Here is a 23,519-nt window from a genome sequence, read left to right as displayed (position 1 = left end):
GTTTGTAGCTGGACTGAATGCAGACAGCAGCTGGCAGAGACACTGGCTCTGATGACAGATGGGCAGCACCCATCACTGAACAGTCATTCATGGGTGGCACAACCGAAGTCTATTTTACTAAACACTGTGATTCAGTCATTAAGCATCATTACTTTTACTCAATTACAGTTAACAAAACCGACCGCCATTCATCAGTGCATGCTTCGTACCCCTCAGCTAGAGACCGCCTCCATTTAATGTACCTTGTGGCCCAAATATCACAGAGTTCTGATCAAATGTCTTAATTCTGTGTTTTCGGTTGTCTGACCCACAGAAAAGGCAAAGAATCACGATCCAGACGTCCAAAGCCATCGACCACCTGCAAGTTACCAGTATAGAATTTTATTAGGACTGTCATTCAATGTTTTTAATCAGATTAATCACAGCTTACAAATGAATTTTTTTTTTTTTTTTTTTTTTTTTTTAACCTTATTTAACCAGGTAAAAAAAAATGTTTGAGAACCAGTTCTCATTTAGAAATCAATCATGATTAATCAGCATTTGTGACGATGCCTGAAATCTGCCCCTTTTTACTGCATTGTATCAACAGAAAGCACAAACCCATGTTTACTTGGGTTTTTCTTTGCTTATTTATACATTAGATGATCTTTTTAGTTGTAATAATCAGTTAAATATTACAGAAAATCAAGGCATTAAAAAAGTAGATCTCATTTGTGCCAACCTTTTCCTGGTGATTACCTCTGCCTTGCCCCCCATCTAAACTTTTCTAGACCCGCCCCTGCATATCTGAAATAAAAATCTTTCTACCACCTGTCAACTACTGATTTTTATCTCAGAAGCTGTTTATAATTTCTCTCACTACATTCATGGGCATTAAACACAGCACCAGTTATTTAGAGAAGACGTCCCCTTGTTTCAGTGACAGTGACGTGGATCTTTGACATGAGACTGATGAATGTTTCCTACTTTAGCTAGCGCCTCCAAGAACAATACTTTTGGGTAAATATATGCCAGTCTGAACCATGAACCGCTAGTTTCCTCCTTCTCAGCTTAACGATAAACAAACGCAACAAGAGAGAAAAGCCGATCAGCTGATCACAGACGGCCGTCAACAGGAGAAGGAGGGGGAGAGCAGGAGGCTGCTATGCTGGGCAGACGACCAGAGTAGTGACATTTGTGCAAACTACATGAAAAGTTGTTTTTAAAAACACGAGAAAAGTTTTGGTGTTGAACCCTCTCACCAGTATAATGTGGGTGTTAAAGCATCCTCATCTCCCACGGGTTGATGCCCTCAAATCCATGCATCGAGCCAGTCGACTCACTTTTTCCATCTTGCCTGGAGACATCTCCACGTCTCACCGTCATTAACGACGGATACTGCGCATGCGTTAAATGCTCTAAAATTTTTAATGAAGTTAATTACATAAATTAGTTACCACCATTAATGTGCTATTTTTGACAGCCTTACATTTTATCAAACTATTTTATTTGCAATGAAGTTAGACAGTAAGTAAGAGGAGTTAAATTCTTGTCTGAGCAAACTACAAAAAGCAGACTGAATGTGGCTTTAACGAAAATTTTGAGACCTATTTTTAGGCAGAGCATGAAGGTTAAACCCGAACTAGGAAGGTCTAAATGCCTAAACCTAACCAGCTGGTTTAGGTGTTTAGCCGTAACCAGTTGGCAAATGAAGGCGTAAACAAACAGCAAATTCATGTCCAAAATTCCCCATTACAGAAAAAGCACATGTGTCGCACATGTGAAATACATGTGGTTTTGGAGCATCTTCATGTTTTCTCCACATGTAGTCTCCATTTGCTGCAAATGTGGACCATGTGTTATACGTGTGAAGCGCATGAGGAAATATCTTATTGGAACATTTTTGTGTTTCACATGTGAATTCCATTTGTTTCAATGTGTAACACATTATAATCTGTAGTAAAAATATTTCATATGGACTGTACATGACATCACATGTGGAAACATTGTTTTGGAACATGTGCGTCACATGTGGTGTACATGTGCAACAGGTCTTTCACATGTGACTCACCCGTGGAATCTGTCCTCATCACCTGTGACCACAGATGTTTCACTTATTTTTCAAGTGTTTCATGTGTGATTCACGTGTGAATCATGTTTTACACGTGACTCACATTTGTACATGTGAATCATGGGACATGGGAGCTACATGACATCACATGTGAAATTGTGGTTTTGGAATATTTTCATGTGCAACACATGTGGTCTACATGTGTTGCACATGAGGCTTGCAAGTGTTTCACATGTGAATCACATGCCTTTCACAAGGCATGTGATTCACATGTGGACTTTTTATGGCATAACATGTAGAAACGTTTTGGAACATGTTCATATGCTCCACATGCATTTCACATGTTTCCTGTCCATTACCATAATCTGTAGTAATATTTTACACATGGGTTCTAGATGGTATCACATGTGGAATGTGTCCTCATCACATGTGAAATGCATGTGGATTATCTGTAAGGGTTCTCCTGCCTTAAAGTATTAGCCAGAGAATGTTTTTTTTTTACTTCCATTGAAATTTTTTTTCTGGATATCTGAGCAATTATAACTGATTTACCCGCAGAACCTTCCGCTAATGAAGTCTGAGTGAAGACATGACCCACTGACATGCCATGAAACAAGGATGTAAACTGAGACGCATATAATCAAAGAAAATTCTTAGCTTCCACAAACAAAACAATACACAGTATTCCATAATTTCATAGCTTTTAAATCCCTCGAGGCAAAAATCTATTCTTCTTTTGTATACAATGACCTTTGCAGTAATGCTCCATTTCTGCTCAAGCAGGGGCTGCATGCTGGGATACAGGAATTGGCATCATGTCATTGGTCAATAATGTGTGCATAATTTTTTTCTCCATCTACAGTTCCAGCTGTGGCATCTCCAGCTGTGAAAAGCAGGTTCCACTTCCACAGGCTCTTACAGGCCATGTAATGCAAGCAGCATGGTGCCTTTGTCACATCCTGCTGTCTAATTGGCTGTGCCACAGCGCCAATCAAGCTCTAATCAGCAATTGCAACCAATTACAAATGATGACATCATTACTTGGATTGCCTTCCAGACATGGATGGCAGCCAAGGTATCATCACAGCTCATCCCAGTCTTTTTTGCTTGTTCTTTTCTTTTCCTTTGTTTATAAATCCTTTTTTTACTTTCTAATGTTCAGATCTCTTGCTTTTTCTGTGTACTCACTCATAACTCTGTTTTTACTGCAAGCTCTGTGCTTTAAACCCCCTCCTCCATGCCTTCCTTCCTCTATCCCTTCCCCCCACGGGCTTTTATTCATCCTCCACTCTCGTCTCTCTACCCCCTCTCTCCCTTTCACTCCATCCACTTCTTCGCCCCGCCCACCTGCCTTTCCAGTTCCAGAAATGCTTGCAGCGTAGTCTTTGTCTTTGTCCTGTGTGGTTGTGTGTGATGAGCTCTGCTGGCAGGGGTCCAGATCTGAACAAGGTTGCAAGACCGTCGGAGATGCTGGCTTGTGTTTTTAGTTGGGGCTTGGCCTGCTTCCTCGTCAGAGTTCAGAGGATCTGATGAGCTCCTTCCCCCTCCTCCTCCACAACCAGAACTGCTCTGAATACAGGCCTCACTGGGGAATGTTTAATTTATTAGTATAGACACAAGTGCAGGTCCTCTACCTGTAAATAAATCTGCTCAGTCTCATGTAAATATAACAACTCAGTGACATCGATCCAAAGCTTTATATAAAGATTTCTCTCTTATTTTTTATTCTAAAATCAGAACTGTTTTAATGTAAACTGTACTGTTTCATAAAAAGAGAAACAGACTGTTTGTTGGTGATTGTGGAGTCAGTCTGATAGGAGAACTGATGCATGATAATCTCCTGCTTCCCCAGTGAAACACATATTTTCAGAAAGCTGATGGCTGCACTCAGCGCTCTGAACACAGCTTTATCAGATCTAATACGATTTAGGTTTTATTAACTAGCAGAGCAACTTCATAAAAGCTTGTATTCAAGTTTCCAAAAACTATTATTTTGAAGAGAGCATGGCTCAGGTAATCCATCGCGGTGGATGGGTTTCTGTTTTTTCTTCAGAGCCCTGAGAGACGGAGGGTGGACGAAAGTCTTCGACAGCCCTGCATGAACGATTTGATCCAGTCAGTCAGTTCATTTTCTCAATATTGTGGAAATACATCCCGTTACGGAGAGCAATGTCACTGAGACGTGTCTTCAAAAGCACATTAGAGTCCAGGGTTTTTATTTTTGGTCTACAGCAGATGGTGCTGAGCCCAGTTCACGTGGTGGTGCCTGGAGACCTACAGCCAGCGAGCTCAAGTAAGGTGACTTGACTTAGTTTACCCTTTCACCCATCCACACCTCCCACTGGGGCGGCATGGCTCAGTGGGTAGAGTGGTCGTCCTGCAACCCAAGGGTTGCCGGTTCGAGCCCAGCCCGGAGAGCTCATGTCGAGGTGTCCCTGAGCAAGACACCGAACCCCTAATTGCTCCTGATGGGTCATGGTGAGCGCCTTGCATGGCAGCTTCCGCCATCAGTGTGTGAATGTGTGTGTGAATGGGTGAATGTGACTTACATGTAAAGCGCTTTGGATAAAAGCGCTATATAAGTACAGGCCATTTACCATTTACCACTGTGTTACTGTGCCTGAGGAAGAGGAGGGCTGAAAGGGAGAGGATGATGAAGATTGATTCTACTGTTACTCAGCACAAAGAGTCAGTAAATGAGTCTTTGGTGGATTATTTCTTTGTTGCTAATCAATCTCATACTGCGGGAAGGTCTGTTTATTTAACCTTTAAATGGAAGGACATCTCCCTCGTTAGGAAAAACAAGACTTGTCGTCACTGGAGGAAATCTGAATGCAGAGATGTGGAGATGAGAATCCGCAACCAGTGATGATCCCATCTCCTCAGTCTGGGACTGAACTCCGTCCTCCAATCACAACGCTGCCCTCCACAGCGCAGGTTGATCAGAGACCACCTCCAGAGGTTAGAATCAATAACAGAAATAGCTGTTTGGTAGAAAAGATTTGTTTTTTTATTGGGTGCAACCCCAAACTTGACTCTCCTGCTCATCCCACAAATACATTTTCCTTACAAATTAAAAAAGGAAATAAACAGATTTTCCAACAGTATGACATTTATTAGCAAGAAGCTTTGTTTCAACAAAGAAATAATCCACCAAACACTCATTTACTGTCTTAAGTTTTACCCTTAGTGTGAAACAATGTAAACTAAAGCCTTTGTGTGCTTCCTTTCTTCTTAGAGTGTCTCCATGTTTTCCCCCAGTTTGGACTCATGTGAGTGTTGATCCATGCTAAGAGACCTACACACAGTCAGCATGGTGTTGGGCCATCTGGCAGGTGGTGTAATGAGGGTCATGACCTCCTGTCACACCCTTCTTCTCATTATGATGCCAACATTTTTGCAAAAGCAGCAATCTGAGCCGTTCCTGACAAGAAAAATTAAATAAAAAGCTGCAGCAGCTTTTTATGCACATTTTTTGTTTTAGCAAAAAATGATCACGTTTACCAGAATTTCATCAATAAACAGGTAGATTAGACAAATGTCACAATTTAACCAAACAAACAGAAATCCACACAGATCATCTTCATATCTGTGACTGAAGATGACTCCGGCTGTCAAGTCTTCTTTCTTCATAGTAAACAACGTCCATGTTTATAAGTAAAAAGCAGACCAGTCTCTCTACATACGGGATGGTGGGATTAGTGGCAGATTAAGGCCACTCCAACAGGGGTGGTGGTGGTTATGGGGCCCAACGATCACCCACAGGCCATACTCCTTTTGTCTATTCATCCAGGACAGAAAGCTAAGAGGATCCACCAGGATGCTCCGTGGCAGAGGGGGAGACACAGCTGTCAAGTTAGGATCATGACCGAGTGTCAACAAAAGAGCCTGCAGATAAATTATTACATCATTTCAGCTTCAGTGTTTGTGTTGTCTTAAGTCAATGATGTGATTTTCATGGGAAAAAAAACTTGGAGTACATAACAGGTGATACTCTTACAATCACACCTGAGTTCAGTGCAGCATGTCGGAAAGCTGCACAACTTAAACTGATTTCCATACTTTTGTACGGTTGTACTCAGCACAACCTGACAGGTTTATGAACATAAGATTAAAACAAGCCTAGAGTTTAATCAGAGCTGCTTTATTTGGAGGAAAGATTCTGCACCGATTAGAATGAATGAAAACGGTTCCAGAGGAAGTCGTTCTGGTAGGGAGGTAGCATATTCAAGACTAGAGCAGGGGTGTTAAACTCCGGTCCTCATAAGACCATTATCCTGCAGGTTTACAGTCGAACATCTAACTTTCCTCTAAATAAAAACCATAACTTTAGGAAATCTGAAAAACAAAGAGAAACATTTTACTTGAGACTCTGATTCAATCCTATGTGTGATCCAGTTATAAAAAAAAAGAGGTTAAAAAGAATATAAAAGGACATCTAAACACAAACAGACAAAAAAAAAAAAATCAGGTTTCCTCTTCATGGAAGACCAAACATCCAGAGATGTTGTAAAAACCGTCCACATCTCTGAACCTCCACCATTTTCTGCCACCAGCAGATACAGGGGTTAATGCAACAAAACTAACATCAATTAATTACAAATTTTCTTTGAATCTACAACCTGAAAACATGCCTGCGTAAATAATTCACTGGTAACCATGGAGATGGACTGTAATGCAGGAGTTTCACCATCAAAGCTGAGACATTACCTGCAATGTACATTTTAACACTGGTTTCAATAGAGTTTATTTAGTGCTTATAACTTCATTTTAATGAAGTTTTTATTACACTAATCTTAAATAAGGAAAATGTACTTTAGAGTACAAAAGGTTGAGTAAATTAAGGCACTTAAGTTGAATTATTGTAAATAAAATGAAGGCTCAAATCAGATTTCTTTGTGGAATCCGATTTTTTTCCTTTCACATTTCCAATTAAATGCGACTTGTATGTGATCTCCTGTACGAACCTTATGCGCACCAAAAGTGTCCCGCATGCGTGGAAGACACGACGACGTGACAGCGAGCGTGTGTGTGACGTCTTCGTGTGTGTGGTAACAGCAGAGTTTATGTTGCAATTTGAAAGTTATTGTCCAACCGTAGCTAGACTGAAGTCGCATGGCAAAAGATCAGATACGTATCGGATTTAGGACCACATATCCAAGTGGCCTGGGTCGCATTTGAAAAAAATCGGATCTGTGTTGTTCAGGCTGTTCTGTAAAGATCAGATACAGGTTGTATAGGGGCAAAATATCGGACTTTGGTCACTTCAGTCTGCAGTGTGAACCTAGCCTAAAGTTTATGCTCGACGCAAAGACGGATATGCAGACAGATGGACAGCTTCGTCCCTCTTCGGAGTCAGTTACGCATGTAATTTGGTGCATTATTATGGAGCTTAGCTATCCGTCAGCTGATGCAGAAGACGGAACAATACGACCGGACATCGCAGGGACAGTGCTGAGCAGAATAGCTGACATGCGACCAGCAAAAAAAACAAACCAGAGAGGAAGAAGAGGATCAGGAAGGAGCAAAAAAGCAGAAGAATAATGAATATGAGGACAACAACTGTAAAAAGCTTTTGAATAAAGACTTTTTGCAAGTGTTAAGGGTGTGTTGGGCAGTGAGAAACAACTTCATAGTGAAGCCACCTAATGGTGTCTGAAACTGACTTCGGCTCGCGGGAGTGAACTCTGGACTCACTGCTGTCTGCTAATGACAATGCTTGAAATGGACGTCCTATTTACGTACATAAAGGAACATAAATGGGCCTTTAGGGTGCATTCACATCTTGATAGTTTGGTTTGATTTGTTTGCCTTCATGTTGCACATTACTCATGCTGATCAAACCGCCTGGACAACTTCACACAACAGCTGCTTGCTAAGGGACGATATTCCCCAAAACAACCACTGACCAAGAAGAAAAAAGAACCCGACTCATCTATCGGCTAGCACAGAAAACGAGTCATTCGCTGCAGGTGAACAATGGAGCATCAAGAAAATGTATTCAGTTTTTATTTTGGTGTTAAAACTGACTACAGTTTTCACATGAATCTGTCCATTATGAGCATCAAGAGAAGCAGCAAGGTAGTCGACGTGATGCAGCCTCTCTTTGGTTCGCTGGATGGTCCGTTTACTTTCACACTTTCATACTATTCCAAAAGAAGCGTACTATCCGTGGAGGTTAACCAGGATTCGTTTAAAGTGGACCAAACAGCCAGTGTGTGAATCATCACTCTAATTGACCTAGATTTGGTCACATTCGTTTATCAAGCTAATTTATTTAAATTCTACGAAGTGAAATTGTTCCAGTTAACTCAAGTTTCTAAAACTTTCTTGTTTGAAGGCAACAAGTTTCTATGTTTTTTTTTTATCTTTAAGTAAAGCCAACTTTTAACAGTGTCTGACAAGACTGACTACAAACAATTAACACGAGCCAAGTGTGTGTGTGTGTGTTTACTGCGGCTGTAATGCAGCACTACAGAAGGATCGCTCTGAAATCCTGCAGAATAATGCACGAAACACACACAGTCACACAAACATGCATCACGTCTGTGCACACTCTGGTGATGAATGATGTGATGGAATTCGTTGCATCATGTGTGTGTTCAGGAACCGTTTGCTAAGATGTATTGAGTCATTTACAACACACACACACACACTCAGGCTCACATGCCTGGGGGCAGTAGTACCCGCTGCCACCGGTAAAGTGAGTTTGATGGTGTTTCTTACACCCCCCCTTAATCTGATTATGCCACATGATTGGACGTTCTTCACCGTGGCTGTGACTTGAGGTACTGCTGTTCATCTGCACGCGCCGTTGCCGATGGGCCATCTGGGTGGACTGGGAGCCTCTTCTGGGGCCGGACGGAGACCGTCCAGAGGCCGGACCATCTGTGCTGACCGCTGAATACAGACAACAGAAAACACAGTAAAAGGTGGAAGAGCAGCGGGCTGCAGCTCGTCCTCTGGGCTCATCACTGATGCTAATGAGCAAATTGAAAAAGCTCATTAAGGTTTTGGGCCTGCCTGGACTTCTCATCCATGACCGTGTCCTCTTTGCCGTGAAATGGCTTGATAGCTGAGGTCCTCGGTCGTCCCATCGAGCAGCAGTCAGGGGTTTTAGGGGACAACAAAAGGCGAGTTTATTTATCCATTACGAGATAGCTCAAACTTTCAGATTACTACGAAATGAAGGGAGGTTGGAGCGTGAGTTTAAGGCTCGATCAGAGAGAGGGGAAGTAAAGCAGCTCTTCAAATGATAATTTCCCTGCTTCACTCCTGGACACTGCAAGTGCTGACTCAAGGGAAAAGTCCAGGATGTTTCTGTAGGAGGATGAAAGAGTTTTAGGGAAATAGAGAGAGAGAGAGAGAGAGAGAGAGAGAGAGAGAGAGAGAGAGAGAGAGAGAAAGGGGATTTATGCTCAATTTCATTAAGTTTTTGGCTGTGGGAAGAGGACTGCGGGCCCATAAGGGGCTTATCTGGAGCCATAACCCATTCCTGTTTGATTACCAGCTATTGATTGAGGTTTTAAATTGGTCTCGTTGGATGTGACAGCATGTGAAGCTGGACTATCAGCTGTGACAGAAAGAGGGACTGGATTAAGGAGATGGCAGATACATCAGCCACGGTGACTCCTGATAACATCCAGATGGTTCTGATCAATCAGTTATTGATCATTCTTGGTCAATATATGTTCTATGTACGTTTAAAGCTGCAGAGCTAGGTGTTAGATCATCTGAGAAGAGCACAACTTGTTCTATTTGCTAGAATTTTGCAAAATGGAATTTGCAGACACGCCGGCAAACGAAGCACAGCAAACAGTGCCGTCACAGCTGGTTTGAGGTGTACTCTTTTTTCGGGTATATTTTTCAGCCATGGCGAAGGCTTGTTGTGTTTTGAACTGTCACAACCGTTCTCATGACCGCAACAGCAAACCATTGCAACAGCGTATTGTTTTTTTTATTTTTCCAACGTGGAAACAAAAACTCGGTGCCCACATTTCCGATGTCACCAGGCGGTACGAATTCAACATTTCAACTAGTATGCTTATTTGTTCGAGGCATCGAGTAGAAAACCAGCATTAAATGTATGTGAAGGTAGAGTCACTGATGACTTAACTTTGCATTCCTTCTTTTTTCTGCAACTTCACTGTTAGCCTCACTGTTTTCCCGTAGTTCCATAGTGTGATCCGTGTTGTCTTTAGACGTTTGTGTATTACACAGTACATGTAAAATATGTATTATTTAAATTATTGTGGGTATTGGCAGAACGTGGGTTTGACATTAAAGACAGTGCTGGATTAGTGTGGATGAAGTCATAACACCTGCTTTAACTGGAGGACGCTGTCTGCTTGATTAGGAGTTTGAGGAGACCGTACGACTAGCACACCCTAAGAGGGTGGTTGGAAATATACGCACCAAATAAACTATTTTAAGCAGCACAGACTAAGCTTGGTAGTTCCTTGTGAAGGAGAGAAAACGGTTAGTTAGTGAAATGTTTTGTGTACGCTGTGAACCGTCCAAGTGTATGTGTATAATACAGCTTACAGGTGGTACAGAATCGAGCCTAACTGGCGGCACGCATCCTATGTTTTTTATGACCGTATGAGCCTTTTCAGCCTAATGTCTAGATTTCATCTAGATAATGTTCCCTGGAACAGCTTTTTCTACTTATATATATTTTCTTCGATGTTAAGTTGTCGCTGTTTTTTTAACTTTGCGTGTCTGCAAGTATTGCAGCCTCATCCCACAATGAGGTACTTTCCCAAACTCTATGTGGAAGTTAAGATGTTTTCATGTTCTCCTTTATGGCCAGAAAACATGACTTAGACTTAGGCTAACTTACTGGTTACGTGATTTCACTGAGTCACGGATGTATTTTCTGTACGTCTGTTTAGTTTTACAGTTTTCAAAAAGGATTCAAAATGGATTCTGCCTCGGATCTGCCGAGCTGTTGCAGAAGGCTAGATCATTCCACACGCAAGCGATGGCAGAATATTTACATTACATTGTTATAATCGACTATGTTCTGCTGCTGCTTCGATCGAGAATCATCCACATCCGGATCTCAACACCCCCAAAAATCATTTATGAAAAGTGAAAAGTTTTTATGAACTATTAATTGTGGTGTTAAATAACACAATTAACTGTGAAATCAAGCAATTGTAGCATCCCTTAAAATGACTGTTCTGCTCTTCTTGGTTAATAAACTGAAACGATCCCATGCATGCAGGAAATTTCTGGGCATATCTCACATTAAAAGGTTTTTTAAGACTAAAGCTGAAAATATATACTTGCTGTTTAAACTTGCACTCACATAAGCAACTGATGGTCATGATCGTAATTCTTCACCTTGTGATTCTACCAGGGGGCACATTAGAGAACTCAGAAGGGGTGGAGTTGCTGAATTTGTAGGGTGTAAACAGGACAATAAACATGTCCCTAATCATGAGTTTGCGTTTGGTTAATTTTGACATCACAACAGAGAAAAAAAAAAAAACTACAGGAGTGGTATCATAGATTGTTTATAGGGTCCTTAAAACAAACACGCTGAGTCTGGTCTTTGAAACTTTCCATCGTTTTTACCTGTACCCTGACTTTCTTTCCTTTGCTAAGCAAACATCTTTAACAAACTGCCTCGTGTGAACACGGTATTATAACACAGACTATAACTTTTTATAGGTGCTCCCGATGATTGTCCGCTTTGTTTCTCTTGAAGATGTTGCAGGTGGTTTTCAGTTTCATTTCATTTCTGCTGGTTGTCTGGTTTTCTTGTTTAGATTGATTTGATTAGATCTGTCTGGTGTATCCGTGTCTCTTTTCCTTTTTTCACTCTTTTTCTCTTCTGTTTGCTCTCTCCTTTCTTTTGCCCACACCACACTTGTCAAGTCCAGCATTTATATGCAAATTCAACAACAGACTCATTCTAAAAAGAAAGAATAATACTTAATCATCAAGAGGAGTCTTATATCCATAAAACTCCACTTCAAAAGTTCAGCACAGCACAGCAGCCATCATTCTGCTGTCATCATGCTGGACAGGACAAGTTCATTAAAAAAAAAGGACTATAGTGGATACGTTTTAATTAGATCACAGTAAATTAGCTTAAATTGTATTGGTAAAGTGCCTTGTGATGACTGGAGCAATTCAAATAAAGCTGAAACCCAGAGCTTTTGCAGTGGCAGCTCTTCGCTGAAAAGCCACCTCCTCTCACTGGCCTCCAGCTGGAGAGTTGATTTCATCATTATAAATTTAATTAGGTGATTTTACTCATTTTTATCTTGTTTTTTTTGGGGGGTCTTATTTAGAGATATTTTAGAAATTACATTGTTTAATTGTGTTATATTGCTACGTCTATTCTATGTCCTTTAATATTTAGTGTGATTTTGGTGTTCAGCCCTTTGGTCAGTGCTCGCTGTATTTTATTGTGCTTTATAAATGAAGTTGGCTTGAATTAAACTTCCCTATGCTGTCCCTACCGGTTCCTCACATGTTGCAGCTTGTAAATGCGTGCCATTATTTTCTGAGGACGTGCACAAACTATACTTCAAACAAATGCAAAACAGACGAGGCAGCATTGATAAGCATGAGTATGCATTAAAATCAAGTATATTTTTGGCCTAAGGGCCGAGAACTCTGAGACTGAATCAAGCTCATGGCAAACAGACTAAAGCCGAGGAGGCGCCGATCGGCTCTGTCCACCTTCTAATATTAATTATTTGTATTTTTCTCACCATATGGAAAATCTCTATGAAAAGGCTAAACTGTTACCCATCTGCTTTTGGGTTAAATTCCGCTTCTTTCTTTAAGGCACCTTTGTTAAGATGCTGTTGACAGACAGCTGCCAGCCACAGGGACGTCTTCAGCCTCTCTACATTAACAGGTGTTGATGCTGAAGCATTAGTGACTGGGACTGATGGAGCCTGGTGGCACTGTTGCTGCTCAGCAGGAACTCAAAACCTCATTTCCTCCAGCCCGACACGCACAAACATCATCAACACTGCATTAAGCGTGCTCAATAGTTTACTTCAAAGCCAATCCGAGCTGTCACAGCAGGTGGAAATGTGGTCTAACACTGTGCTTAAGGACACACCAACTTCTCTGATGCTCCAAAAAATGACCGCTAACAACAAAACGATCAGCCGCACTTAATATTCTAAAGCTATGCAGGCGAGCTGCTGGAGTTGATTAAAACTCTACCTCCCACATAATAAACATAATAGGCTGGAGACAAATTCAGGACACGAGTCTGTACGTACAGCCGAGGTAATGGAGCTGTGAGAGCAGAAGAGTCCCCGGAGAAAAGAGAAATCACTCCTCTATCTGCAGCAGGCAGATAGGACAGATGGGGAACGCAGAGAGAAGGTCAAAACTGGTTCACCTCAAACATATAAAGCAGCCTGCGATGGTCCAGCACGAAGCCAGCTGTCCTGTTGTTCCCAGCAGCCGGAGCACTTTATCTACCTTCATCCCAACACCTCTAAGCTAAGGGATCATTCTGGAACTGAAACTGGTTTTCAGCAACTTGTTCTGACATCACATGATCGAGTGTCGAGGTGCTGCTGCTCAAACTTTAACTCATGAGGCAGCAGGAACAAACCAGTCAGCTCCTTCAGAGAAACCGTGAAATAAAAAGAGATGGAGTCAGATTATCAGACCAGCTGATGTAACTAAACCAGATAAAGGAGACAAGAATCATTTATAATCTGATTAATATTTCAGGGTTTTGCTCTGTTGCTTTTTTCTGGCCGTAATCAGCAGATTAACTTAACTTTAGTCCAACAGCTGTAATGAAAATGAGGTATTTAGGAGGTATAAGAAGTGACTTTATTCTTCTACAGACTCAACCCACATGCTGCTCTTTAACCGAGCATTTACAAACGCGGGGTGTGTGTGTGTGTGTGGATATGTTGCAACGATGTGAATACAAATATAAAAGCATGATATGCAAGAGGAAATAATAATAATATTTTAAATATCTTACTTGTCATAATAATAATAATAATGATGGATTAAAATATATCAAATAAAATACAATGAAATTAAATTAAATATGGACAAAATATGATTATAATGTTAGTTGTTATAATAGCAACAATAAAATAAAATAAAATTCAACAGATGTTCACTGTTCCATCATCAGTACAGGCCACAGAGCCCTGGATCACCCCCAGATCCAGTATGGTGGGGGCCAATCCAGAGTCCATACTGAGGAGCCTGAGGTTTGTGACCCAAACTGAGTTTTATCTTAGAAATTTTTTTATCCTACTAATCAAATTTAATTGATTAATCATAACCTTCTGGCAGCAGCACCATGTTGTCTCGGGTGTTATCTGGTTTTCTTTGAGTAACACCAGGTCTTAACTTTACGTCTGCTGTCATCTGTACCCTTCAAATGTTCCTGTAAATGATGGTGGCCCGGCCCCCATAAAAAAACAGTTACTCAGAAAACTACATTTATAAAAATGTAAAATCTCAACTTCACACATTGGTGAATCGGATACCTGCTGCGTTGCACAGGAGACCTGATAATGACGGACAGCCAGCAGGCAGGACGATGGCAACCTGAACTCATTGAGGCAACGTGTCTGCAGGCTCGATGCGGCTCAGAAACACGACGTCTGCATCCTGATGTGTTTGTGTGTAAAAGCTACAGACAAACAAGTCTCTCCCTTCAACCACAGACACCATAAACAGACATTATCAAAGATTTCATTTCATCTGATCTCAGCTTAGTTCCTCCTCTTTTCGTGCATCATTAATTCACTCAACACTTCTTAAAGAAATGTCCACACTAGTCTGCTTCTTTCCTCGCTGCTGCTTACCAGAGCATCACAACATGAGGACTAAACGTTAACTTCCATCAGAGAGACGAAGCAGAGAAACAGACTCGATCCAGACACACAGCTGATCCCCTTCATGAAGACTTTCACAGACAACAACATATTCACACTGCTGTCAGAGCTTTGTTTTTCACTTCTCTGTTTCTGTCCCCTCCCCACGCTTCTGAATTTTGGAGCATGTGTTGAAACGAGGGAGGGGTATATCAGCCTCAGAGCTCCTGGTGAGATGAAGCTGTGAATAATCTGGTGGACAGAGAGACATTAGCTGGGCTCTGATGATAGAGCTCGAGCTGCCTCCCCATAATGACTCATTCAAGCGGCAGGGATTCAGAGATAGAGCCGAACTTCAGCCCGACAACCTTGGAGGGAAGAAGTGCACAGACAGCATGGGTGAGGGGGTGTTTGAGTACGTGAGCAAGGCCAGGAAAGGCAGCAGCGACAGAGATGCAGAAGAGAGGCTGAGTGGGAGCGATGGGGGGTGGTTTCCCATTCATTGTTTAATGGCCCAAACTCCCACCTCCCCCTTCTTGAGCCGAGTGAGGGGGGGGGGGGGGGGGGCAATGTAGAGTGAGGATACCTCCAACCAGCAACAGAGGAGAGCATTCCACCGGTTGCCATGGTAACCGAGCCCCCTCTTAGCCAGGAAGGTGAATGAGAGGGAAAAGGAGGCAAGCCATAGGGATACAGTATATAAAAAAAGGAGGGGAGGGGGGGTCACCACTGGCCATAATTTTGATTTTCTCCCTCCAGCCTGCAGAGACAGAAAACCTCCCAGCAGCCTTTTTTTCTACCTTCATTCTCGCCCCTCCTCTGCTGCTCTGAGCGCGTTCAGTAAAACTCTTCTGCTTCCCAGTCTTGTCTGGAAGATGGAAGTTCAGCGAGAAAGCGTAGGAGACAAATACAGAGACGCTCCGCAAACACAAGCCATGTTTACATGTTTCAAATCATTTCAGTCGGCTTACAGCTCCGATTATTCTCATCATGATGTGCATTTACATGCCCGCATGTTTGAACTTAATAAATCATTCTGATGTGTAGCATTACACGCTGTCCACCTTACCGGAACAGTAGAAGAAGAAACGGTGATTATCGGTGTAAACAAACATTGTTTACAACTGATTTTTCAAAACCAAAGCAGAATATTTTCTTCAAACCAGACTAGTTTCCACTACAGTAACTATTTTAAATAAACTTTTAAATAAAGCAAACATCACACGCTGTGAGGAGCTTGGCAATGGTATCATAGATATCACAACTCTGTCAAATGGGTCGTATCTCATTAGCTGATCATCACGGTCCACACTGAGCTTCACCGTAGACTCTATATAAAAGATGGACGGCGCCTCCGTGACATCACCCGTACGTTTCTAAACAGCAGAAGTGCATCTCGTTGGGCGGTTCCTACCATCGCCATCTTGGCAGCGTCACGGCTGCCGTCACTCCTCGAAAATACAAAAATGGTCAAAGTGGGGGAGCTGAGAGGGGGGCTGTGAAGGTGGGGGTGGATGTTGACGTCTATCAAACTCCGAGCTGCCTGTAGCTAACTGGCTAGTGACGGTAAGCTAAAAGTTGTTATACACTCTCCCTTGCTGCCGCGGATATTGGAAACCTGTCAATCAGAAGGACACGCCCCTAAATTATGCTAAATTTCAAGATTAAATAACATCAAAACCGATGACTTAGAAAAAAATTCATCCCTCTCACAGTTGTCATGAAGGTAAACTTGACCTATTAATCCTAAAATGTTTTTTGTACCAGGGTTTAAACATGTTTATTTCTACTGTGAAGTTGGTCTTTTTAACATGGGAGTCTACAGGGATTTGCTCTGTTTTGGAGCCCCTAGTGGATGAGGGAGGAACTGCAATTTTTTGCACTTCCACATAGGCTTCACATTTTACATCCGGAGGTTGACGCTTGAGCTTTACCCATAGCAGACACGGTCTGAGCATGCTCAGTTTACAGAATCATGCTGGAGGTCTGCAAGCAGTCAAGCTAGCAGCTACTTAGGACAGGGACTGGAAAAGAGTGAAATTTGCTAAGCTAGCTGTCCTTTCATAGAGATTATGACAAAAGCAGCGCAGCACTGAAAATCCTTTAATTCAGTGACCTGAGTTTGTCACCACACCAGCTTCGTGCAATGCGACAGATGCCTCAAACATATTTACTGTTGTTGTCTTTTCCTTTCTGTTGTAAATGAAAATGATAATGAAACAAGAGTATCACATTAAATACAGAAATGAATAAAGAAAAGTAGGCTAATACAATAAAGGGAGGGATGGGGGTGTATTTACCTACTTAATGTGTTATTGTGCGGGTCGGGTCGCAGGTTGCACATCAACGGGTTGTTCAGTAATCATCCTAACAGGTTTGTGCGGGTTAGTAAAATTGGACCCGTGCAGGACTCTGAGTGGAGTTTAATATGGAGTCGGCCCACCCTTTGCAGCTATAACTATTGAGAAAGCTTTCCACAAGGTTCAGGAGTGTGTTTAAGGGAATTTTTGACCATCCTTCCAGAAGTGCACTTGTGAGATCAGGCACTTATGTTGGATGAGACGGCCGAGCTTCTGTCTAAAGGTGTGTTATTGGGTAGAGGTCAGTATTTTGTGCAAGCTGAGAAAGATCCTCCACAGCAGACTTGCTCATCCATGTCTTGCTTAGAACATGTCCTCAGTGGTTTGAAGGGACGTCCCAACACGTTTGGCAATACAGTGTAATTTTATTTTTATAATTTGCAGTGTCAAAGTTTAGTCAAGAAACATTTTAAAAGCAGTATGGTGGACGAGAAGGTCTTGACACTCATTTGCAAGCTTGAAGTTGAGGGAAAATACATTCAATGATGTCTTGTGAAAAACAGAAAAAAATTACAAAACTGAAAAAGAAAAAACATATAAAACACATTTTGCTAGAATGCTGTATTTGCCAATTAACTTTAATTAACTGTCTCCTATAAACATCTATTTTCAGGTGAGGACGTGGTTACTGTCTGTGTTTCTGGGCTGAACCATCCTCTACAGCTCTTTCTAATGTTTTATCTTCCAGTGGATGTAAACGAGGTGGCATAAATTTTAACGTGCATTGTTTTACATTTAATGCAGCATAATGAAGCAAAGCCAGCAAGTCCAATAAAATACGAGCCAGAACAAAGTCGAGCATCTCTCATACAGACACACGGCTGTGCACACATATGCACATATACGTGATGAGAGTGATGGGAGCATTACCACCTGCAACCTGCTGATAATGAAGCTGTATTTCAGCCACCTAAAGGCAGCCATCTGTGCTGGGGCTCTCCCTGCTGCCTACACTACCCCCACCACACACACACACACACTCCTGTACTCCTCCTCCACTAAGGGACAATAGTCTTTAGGATGTTTCCAGTCAATAACGTGACAGTTTCATTTTAACCCAACTGGGACTACAGTCCCAGATTCACAGCACACGCACGATGCTGCTGAAAGATCCATGTTCGGGGGAAATGAGTGCATTCAGGTGAACTGACTTCATGTTGTGTGTAGCAGATGTCGGCAGGTGTTTTATTTATTTGTCCTCCCAAATAACTGAGAAAATAATTGCCCGTTTCCCATCACTCGCCCCATTTCCTTTTTGTTACACTAACTTATGCTTCCTCGAGTCTTTTCTCCCTTCATGACCCAGAAACCTTCACCGTGGTGGTGATTTTCCTGTCCCTTAAATGCACCTTGAGGGGATGAGGAGAAAGGAGGCTTCTAGAGGAGAGGAGAGAATATCTGAGGAAGAAATCTGAGTGAGGGAGGGAGGTGAGGAAAGACATTAACCTCATCCTTTCAGAAGCGTTGGTCCACTAACATGACATGTGAAGAGGAGGGGAGACTAAATGATCCAATATTCAAGAGCCTCACATCAATACTTTCAACCTGTGTGGTATGATCTTACACTTTTTGATGGTTTCCTGTCCCACTTTGGGCCCCTTAGTACCAACGTGTCCTGGTTTAACCAGCACAGCCTACCTGAGTATTGTTGCTGACCATGTCCATCCCTTTATGACCACAGTGGAGCATCTTCTGATGCTACTTCCAGCAGGATAATGCACCATGTCACAAAGCTCAGATCATCTCCACCTGCTTTCTAGAACATGACGATGAGTTCACTGGACTCCAACGGCCTCCACAGCCACCAGATCTCAGTCCAGTAGAGCAGCTTTGGGATGTGGTGGAACGGGAGATTCTCATCATGGATGCAGCCGACAAACCTGCAGCAACTGTGTGATGCTGTCATGTTAATATGGAGAAAACCTCTGAGGAAGGTTTCCACCACCTGCTTCATCTATCACACCAGGAATTAAGACAGTTCTGAAGGAAAAGCGGGGTCTAACCTTGTGTACATTTAGTATTATTGTGGAAATATGGTAAAACTATAAACCCTTTGAGTATAATGTTATCTTATTGCAGACATTCTCTCTCGTCCCACATCTGCAGAAACTGCCAATTTATTCAGAAACTGTTAAAAAACAACAACAACAAAAAGCTACAAAATCTTTCAAACTTTAAATAATTCACGATCTGAGTCTACGCACTCACTTTCACATTAAACCCGTTTCTATCTACAGTCTGAGCTTCAGGGTCAGAAAGCAGATCAGCAAGCTGAGAGGTGACAACAGAGCGAAGACTGGCAGCCTGCAGTCGAGCACCAACAAGCATAAGAGAGGCCATTGTTGCTGGAAGAGAGATGAAACCATGACAACCATCCTAACTGTTGGCCAACATTTAGAAAATGAGTGCGGCATGAAGCCTGGGAAACTAGTGTAAAATAAAAAAAAAAACTTCATCAACCCATCCACACACACACACACACACACACACACAAAACAAACTGACTAATTGTTCAGATTCAGCACAAGCTCTCGCCTTCCAGCTTCGACCAGCACACACACACACACACACACACACACCATGACGGCATTGTTCCAGCTGCAGCCTCATCGCTTAGGCTACAAAAAGAAATCATTCAGAGTGGGAAAGTTTCAATCGGACGCTCGGACCTGGTCTCTGCAGCCAGGCCAGCTCAAAGCCAGACTCAGTGTAAACCACTTCACTCTGCAGATGTTTTATTTTTCTTCTTCTGGCTAAAAAATATTGTTGATGAAAAGTTAAGTTTTTATTAAGTAAAGAAAATCTGAAAATCATATTGTTTAAAATACTGATATTGTTTACTTGTCCTGCAGCAGCTAAATGATAAAGAGCTTAAATTTAGTTTATTTTACAGCTGAAGAAGGGTAAAGTGTTTATGCTTTTATTCTGATATTTATTCTGGGCAGCTGTCGTGAGAGTTTCTGGTAGGTGACATGCACCTGTAACGGTCTGGAAGAGATGCTGCAAGTTGCAAAGGATGCTTTGGATTTGGACATTTACTGAGAAGTAGCATGCAGCTAACAAAGTATTTATTTGTTTTTGTCTGTATTTTACTTTGGTAAAAGATTATTTTACAAGCATGTTATTTTTATGTTAAACTGACACAGTCTGTATCTTTTATTTCTTTTAATATTTTTTGTTGGGGAGAAGTCTTCAAATAAACCAGTAGCAAGAGAGCCACTTCTGTCAAGGCAATTATTCCTAATCAATCATTATTAGCCAGTTTTGATGGCTAACTTTATTTGCAGCTACCATTATGAATGTTTCCAGGTGATATAAACCCTTGGCTTTATCTAAATTATGGGCAACACTACCAGCGTTGATATCAAAACTCATTAATTAGATACAGCTACATATTTTATGTTGCCACCATCTCTCTTCTGCCTGAAATGGTCAAATACATATTACAAATATGTGGGAAATCTCAAGCATCTGCAGAACAAGTGCACTCCCTCAAAGACAGCCAGTGTTTCCCATGAACACACACACAGTAAGACAAAGCGTGGGCTCGCCCTGCTCCAGTGTAGGAGGTTTAATGATATACGGACTTCCCCGTCTGCCTGCTCAGCACCAGAGCTTCAGAATCACACCAAAAGCCCTCAGCAAGCAAACTATCCCCCATCTTCAGCTTTTTACTGCATCTGCTACACCACACCAAGAACACACACACACACACTTTTCTGCATGATTTTTAAAGCTCTATACACACTTCTCCAATGCCACAAACCGTCTTGTGGAATACTGTAGATCCTTTCAGTTGCTGGAGGAGCAGACGTGAGCTCCAGACATTTATTTAGCATCACTGCTGTCCCTCATTACAAGCAAGAAACAAGGATGATCATCATTTTAATCTACTTGAGAAAGAACTCAGCTAAGGTGGATTTATGTTTCACTTTCCCCCTTTAGCATCTTACTGACGCAACCAGTCAGCAGCCACTGATGTATAAATCCCACCAACGTCACTTTCAGCTGACGCAGCTGTGATGAGTTTCTAACAGATTCTGATGTCAACTGAAGAGCTATGTGGATCTGAGAGGTGGTCACGCTTGTAAACGGTCTTAATGATCCTCATTGGGAAATTTGTGCTCAACTTCACTGCAAATTCGCCAATTTTAAGTTTAGAAAATGTATTCTGAGAGCACAGGTGTTGCCTGTTTTTTCTCTGTTTAAGACAGAGAATGAACGGACGTGTGTGATAAATATGGTGGCGAAAAAAACTGTTACAACCCGACTCTGGCTACTTGGCTGCTTATGAATGCAACAAATCAAGTCTGCATATTTGAACTGGAGGGAGAAACCTTGATGATTTCTGGCTGTGAGTGATCACAGATGGTGAGAAGTCCAAACCGGGGAACCTGGCCTGGGCCATCTCAGCAGTAAACCACATGGCTGCGCTGCTGTCACAATACTACCGATCACAGAGCTGAGGGGCTTTCTGTTAATCAGTCTCCTCTAAATCAAATGCTTCATGTTTCCAGTTTATCATGAGAAGAGTTTTCCAAATCCAAGCTGATGTAGTGCAGTTACATCACTGGAGGCCACACTGCAGAGACAGGCCATGATTTCTGACATGACTCATGATGTGTTTGACAATGCAGCCCAAACACCTGAGTTGACTTTCAGCACACAGGAAGTGGTGAATATGTGCAGGTACAGCGTCACACACTGACCGGCCTACACCTGGATCACATAGAAGCCACCAAGAAAAGAAAAAGGTCTAGAAGAACTTGGCTCAATGCACCACTGAAGCAGAAGCTGCAGCACAGAGCGAGTGTGACTGTGTGCGTGTGTGTGTGTTTGTGAGTGCGTGTTTGTGCGCGCGCGCAGGGACCGGACGGTGCAGCATCATGTCTCTGCCTCTTCTGCAGAGGCCCATGTGACAGATGGATGCTAGAACGGAATCAGAGACAAGAAAAATCACAAGGACCCATTATCACCCAGCTCTCTCTGCCTGACAACAAGGATTAAAGGCGCACTACCATCATCATCATCATCGTCATCATCAGAGCAGCTTCTCTCCCTGCATTCTGCACCAGAAACATCCGCATTTATGAGGCATTTCTCCACCTCCCATTTCCCGCATCAAAGATATAAAAAAAGACAAGAAAAAAGCAAAGCGACGTGGTGTCAAGCGCGGCGATGACAGGACCACGCGCATCTTTCACTAACCTGTCTGTCCTTTGCCCAGCGTCTTCTCCAGGCGGTACGGTCCCACATAGTTGGCGTAATGCCCGCTGTTGGTGTCCTTGCTCGGCGTTGACATGTTTTGGCTTGAAATGGCTCGCAGGGACTAGTTTCTCTTGCGGGTGTCCGAGCGGGACGCGTCTCCGCAGCAAGAAGCGCAGTTTGCGCGGCGCAGTCAACTTCGCCTCGGTCGGCGTTGTCGACTATCAGGCAGCTGGTCGCTGCGATGTTCGTGCAGGTTACCGGTGTTTGTGTGTGTGTCCACGCACGTGAACGTGTTTGCGCGTGCGCCCGTTGCTGAAAATCCCCCGTTGGTTTTGTCCTCAGTGCGGCTCAGACTGCGGTTCTGGATCCGGGTGTCATGGTTTTGGTGCCGGAGGAGCAGTGCGCTGCAGCCCCGTTGGGTGTGATCTGATGATGGGACAACATCTACTGCTGCTGCCTGCCGGTCCAGCAGATCAGCGACAGCCCAGACTCTCTGCAAACACGCACTTCCGGGCCCCTTTCTAAATAATAAAACCTTCCTGCAACCAATGAGCCATCAGCATCTCCTGAGAATTAATTATAAAATAGGCCTACACTGATGAAAAGATAAACGTGATATTCAGAACCTTATATATTTAAATGAGGTTTATTTAGATAAACCTCTCCAAAGTGCTTTATTCCAATGCATCCACAGGAGTAGACATAGACGTCCATGTCCAGAGAGGACAACAGAATAGGCAACGCATTAAGTGCAAGCATTTAATTGCTTGTAAAGTAAATTAAAAACCAGTGACTGTACTCTCACCATTTTCTTTACACTTTACACTTCCAGAACAACTCTAAGTCCTGTCATCTGCAGAAATACTCTGATTACTCTGCAGTCTTGGGTGTCTCACTAATGGACAAGAAGCTGGATACAGATAACTGGTCAGTTTGTGAGACAGTGCAGAAACAATCACCTCACTTTGAACACAAACACTGGTGATTATGACTTTTACAACAACATCCTGGGAGAAGAGGTGCAGGTGCTGGAGGAAAACTTGGAGTTCGGCTTGACAGCAGACTAGACTG

The 23,519-nt window shown here is 42.5% G+C and overlaps 1 protein-coding gene across 10 annotated transcripts in view; it reads right to left on the bottom strand.

Moving 5' to 3' along the window:
- LOC121636666 (serine/threonine-protein kinase BRSK2-like) overlaps positions 1–22,956 on the bottom strand; it is a 191,725-nt gene extending 168,769 nt beyond the window's left edge. For all 10 annotated transcript variants that reach the window (XM_041980390.1, XM_041980433.1, XM_041980442.1 and 7 more), the window contains exon 1: positions 22,449–22,956. In XM_041980390.1, the coding sequence (XP_041836324.1) occupies positions 22,449–22,542 (94 nt within the window). In that variant the 5' untranslated portion in view covers positions 22,543–22,956. The remainder of the gene's footprint in view (positions 1–22,448) is intronic.
- Positions 22,957–23,519: the final 563 nt, after the last annotated feature.

Source organism: Melanotaenia boesemani, chromosome 1 (assembly GCF_017639745.1).
Source record: "Melanotaenia boesemani isolate fMelBoe1 chromosome 1, fMelBoe1.pri, whole genome shotgun sequence".
In the NCBI taxonomy this organism is placed as follows: Eukaryota; Metazoa; Chordata; class Actinopteri; order Atheriniformes; family Melanotaeniidae; genus Melanotaenia; species Melanotaenia boesemani.
This window is presented reverse-complemented; position numbering and strand designations above follow the sequence as displayed.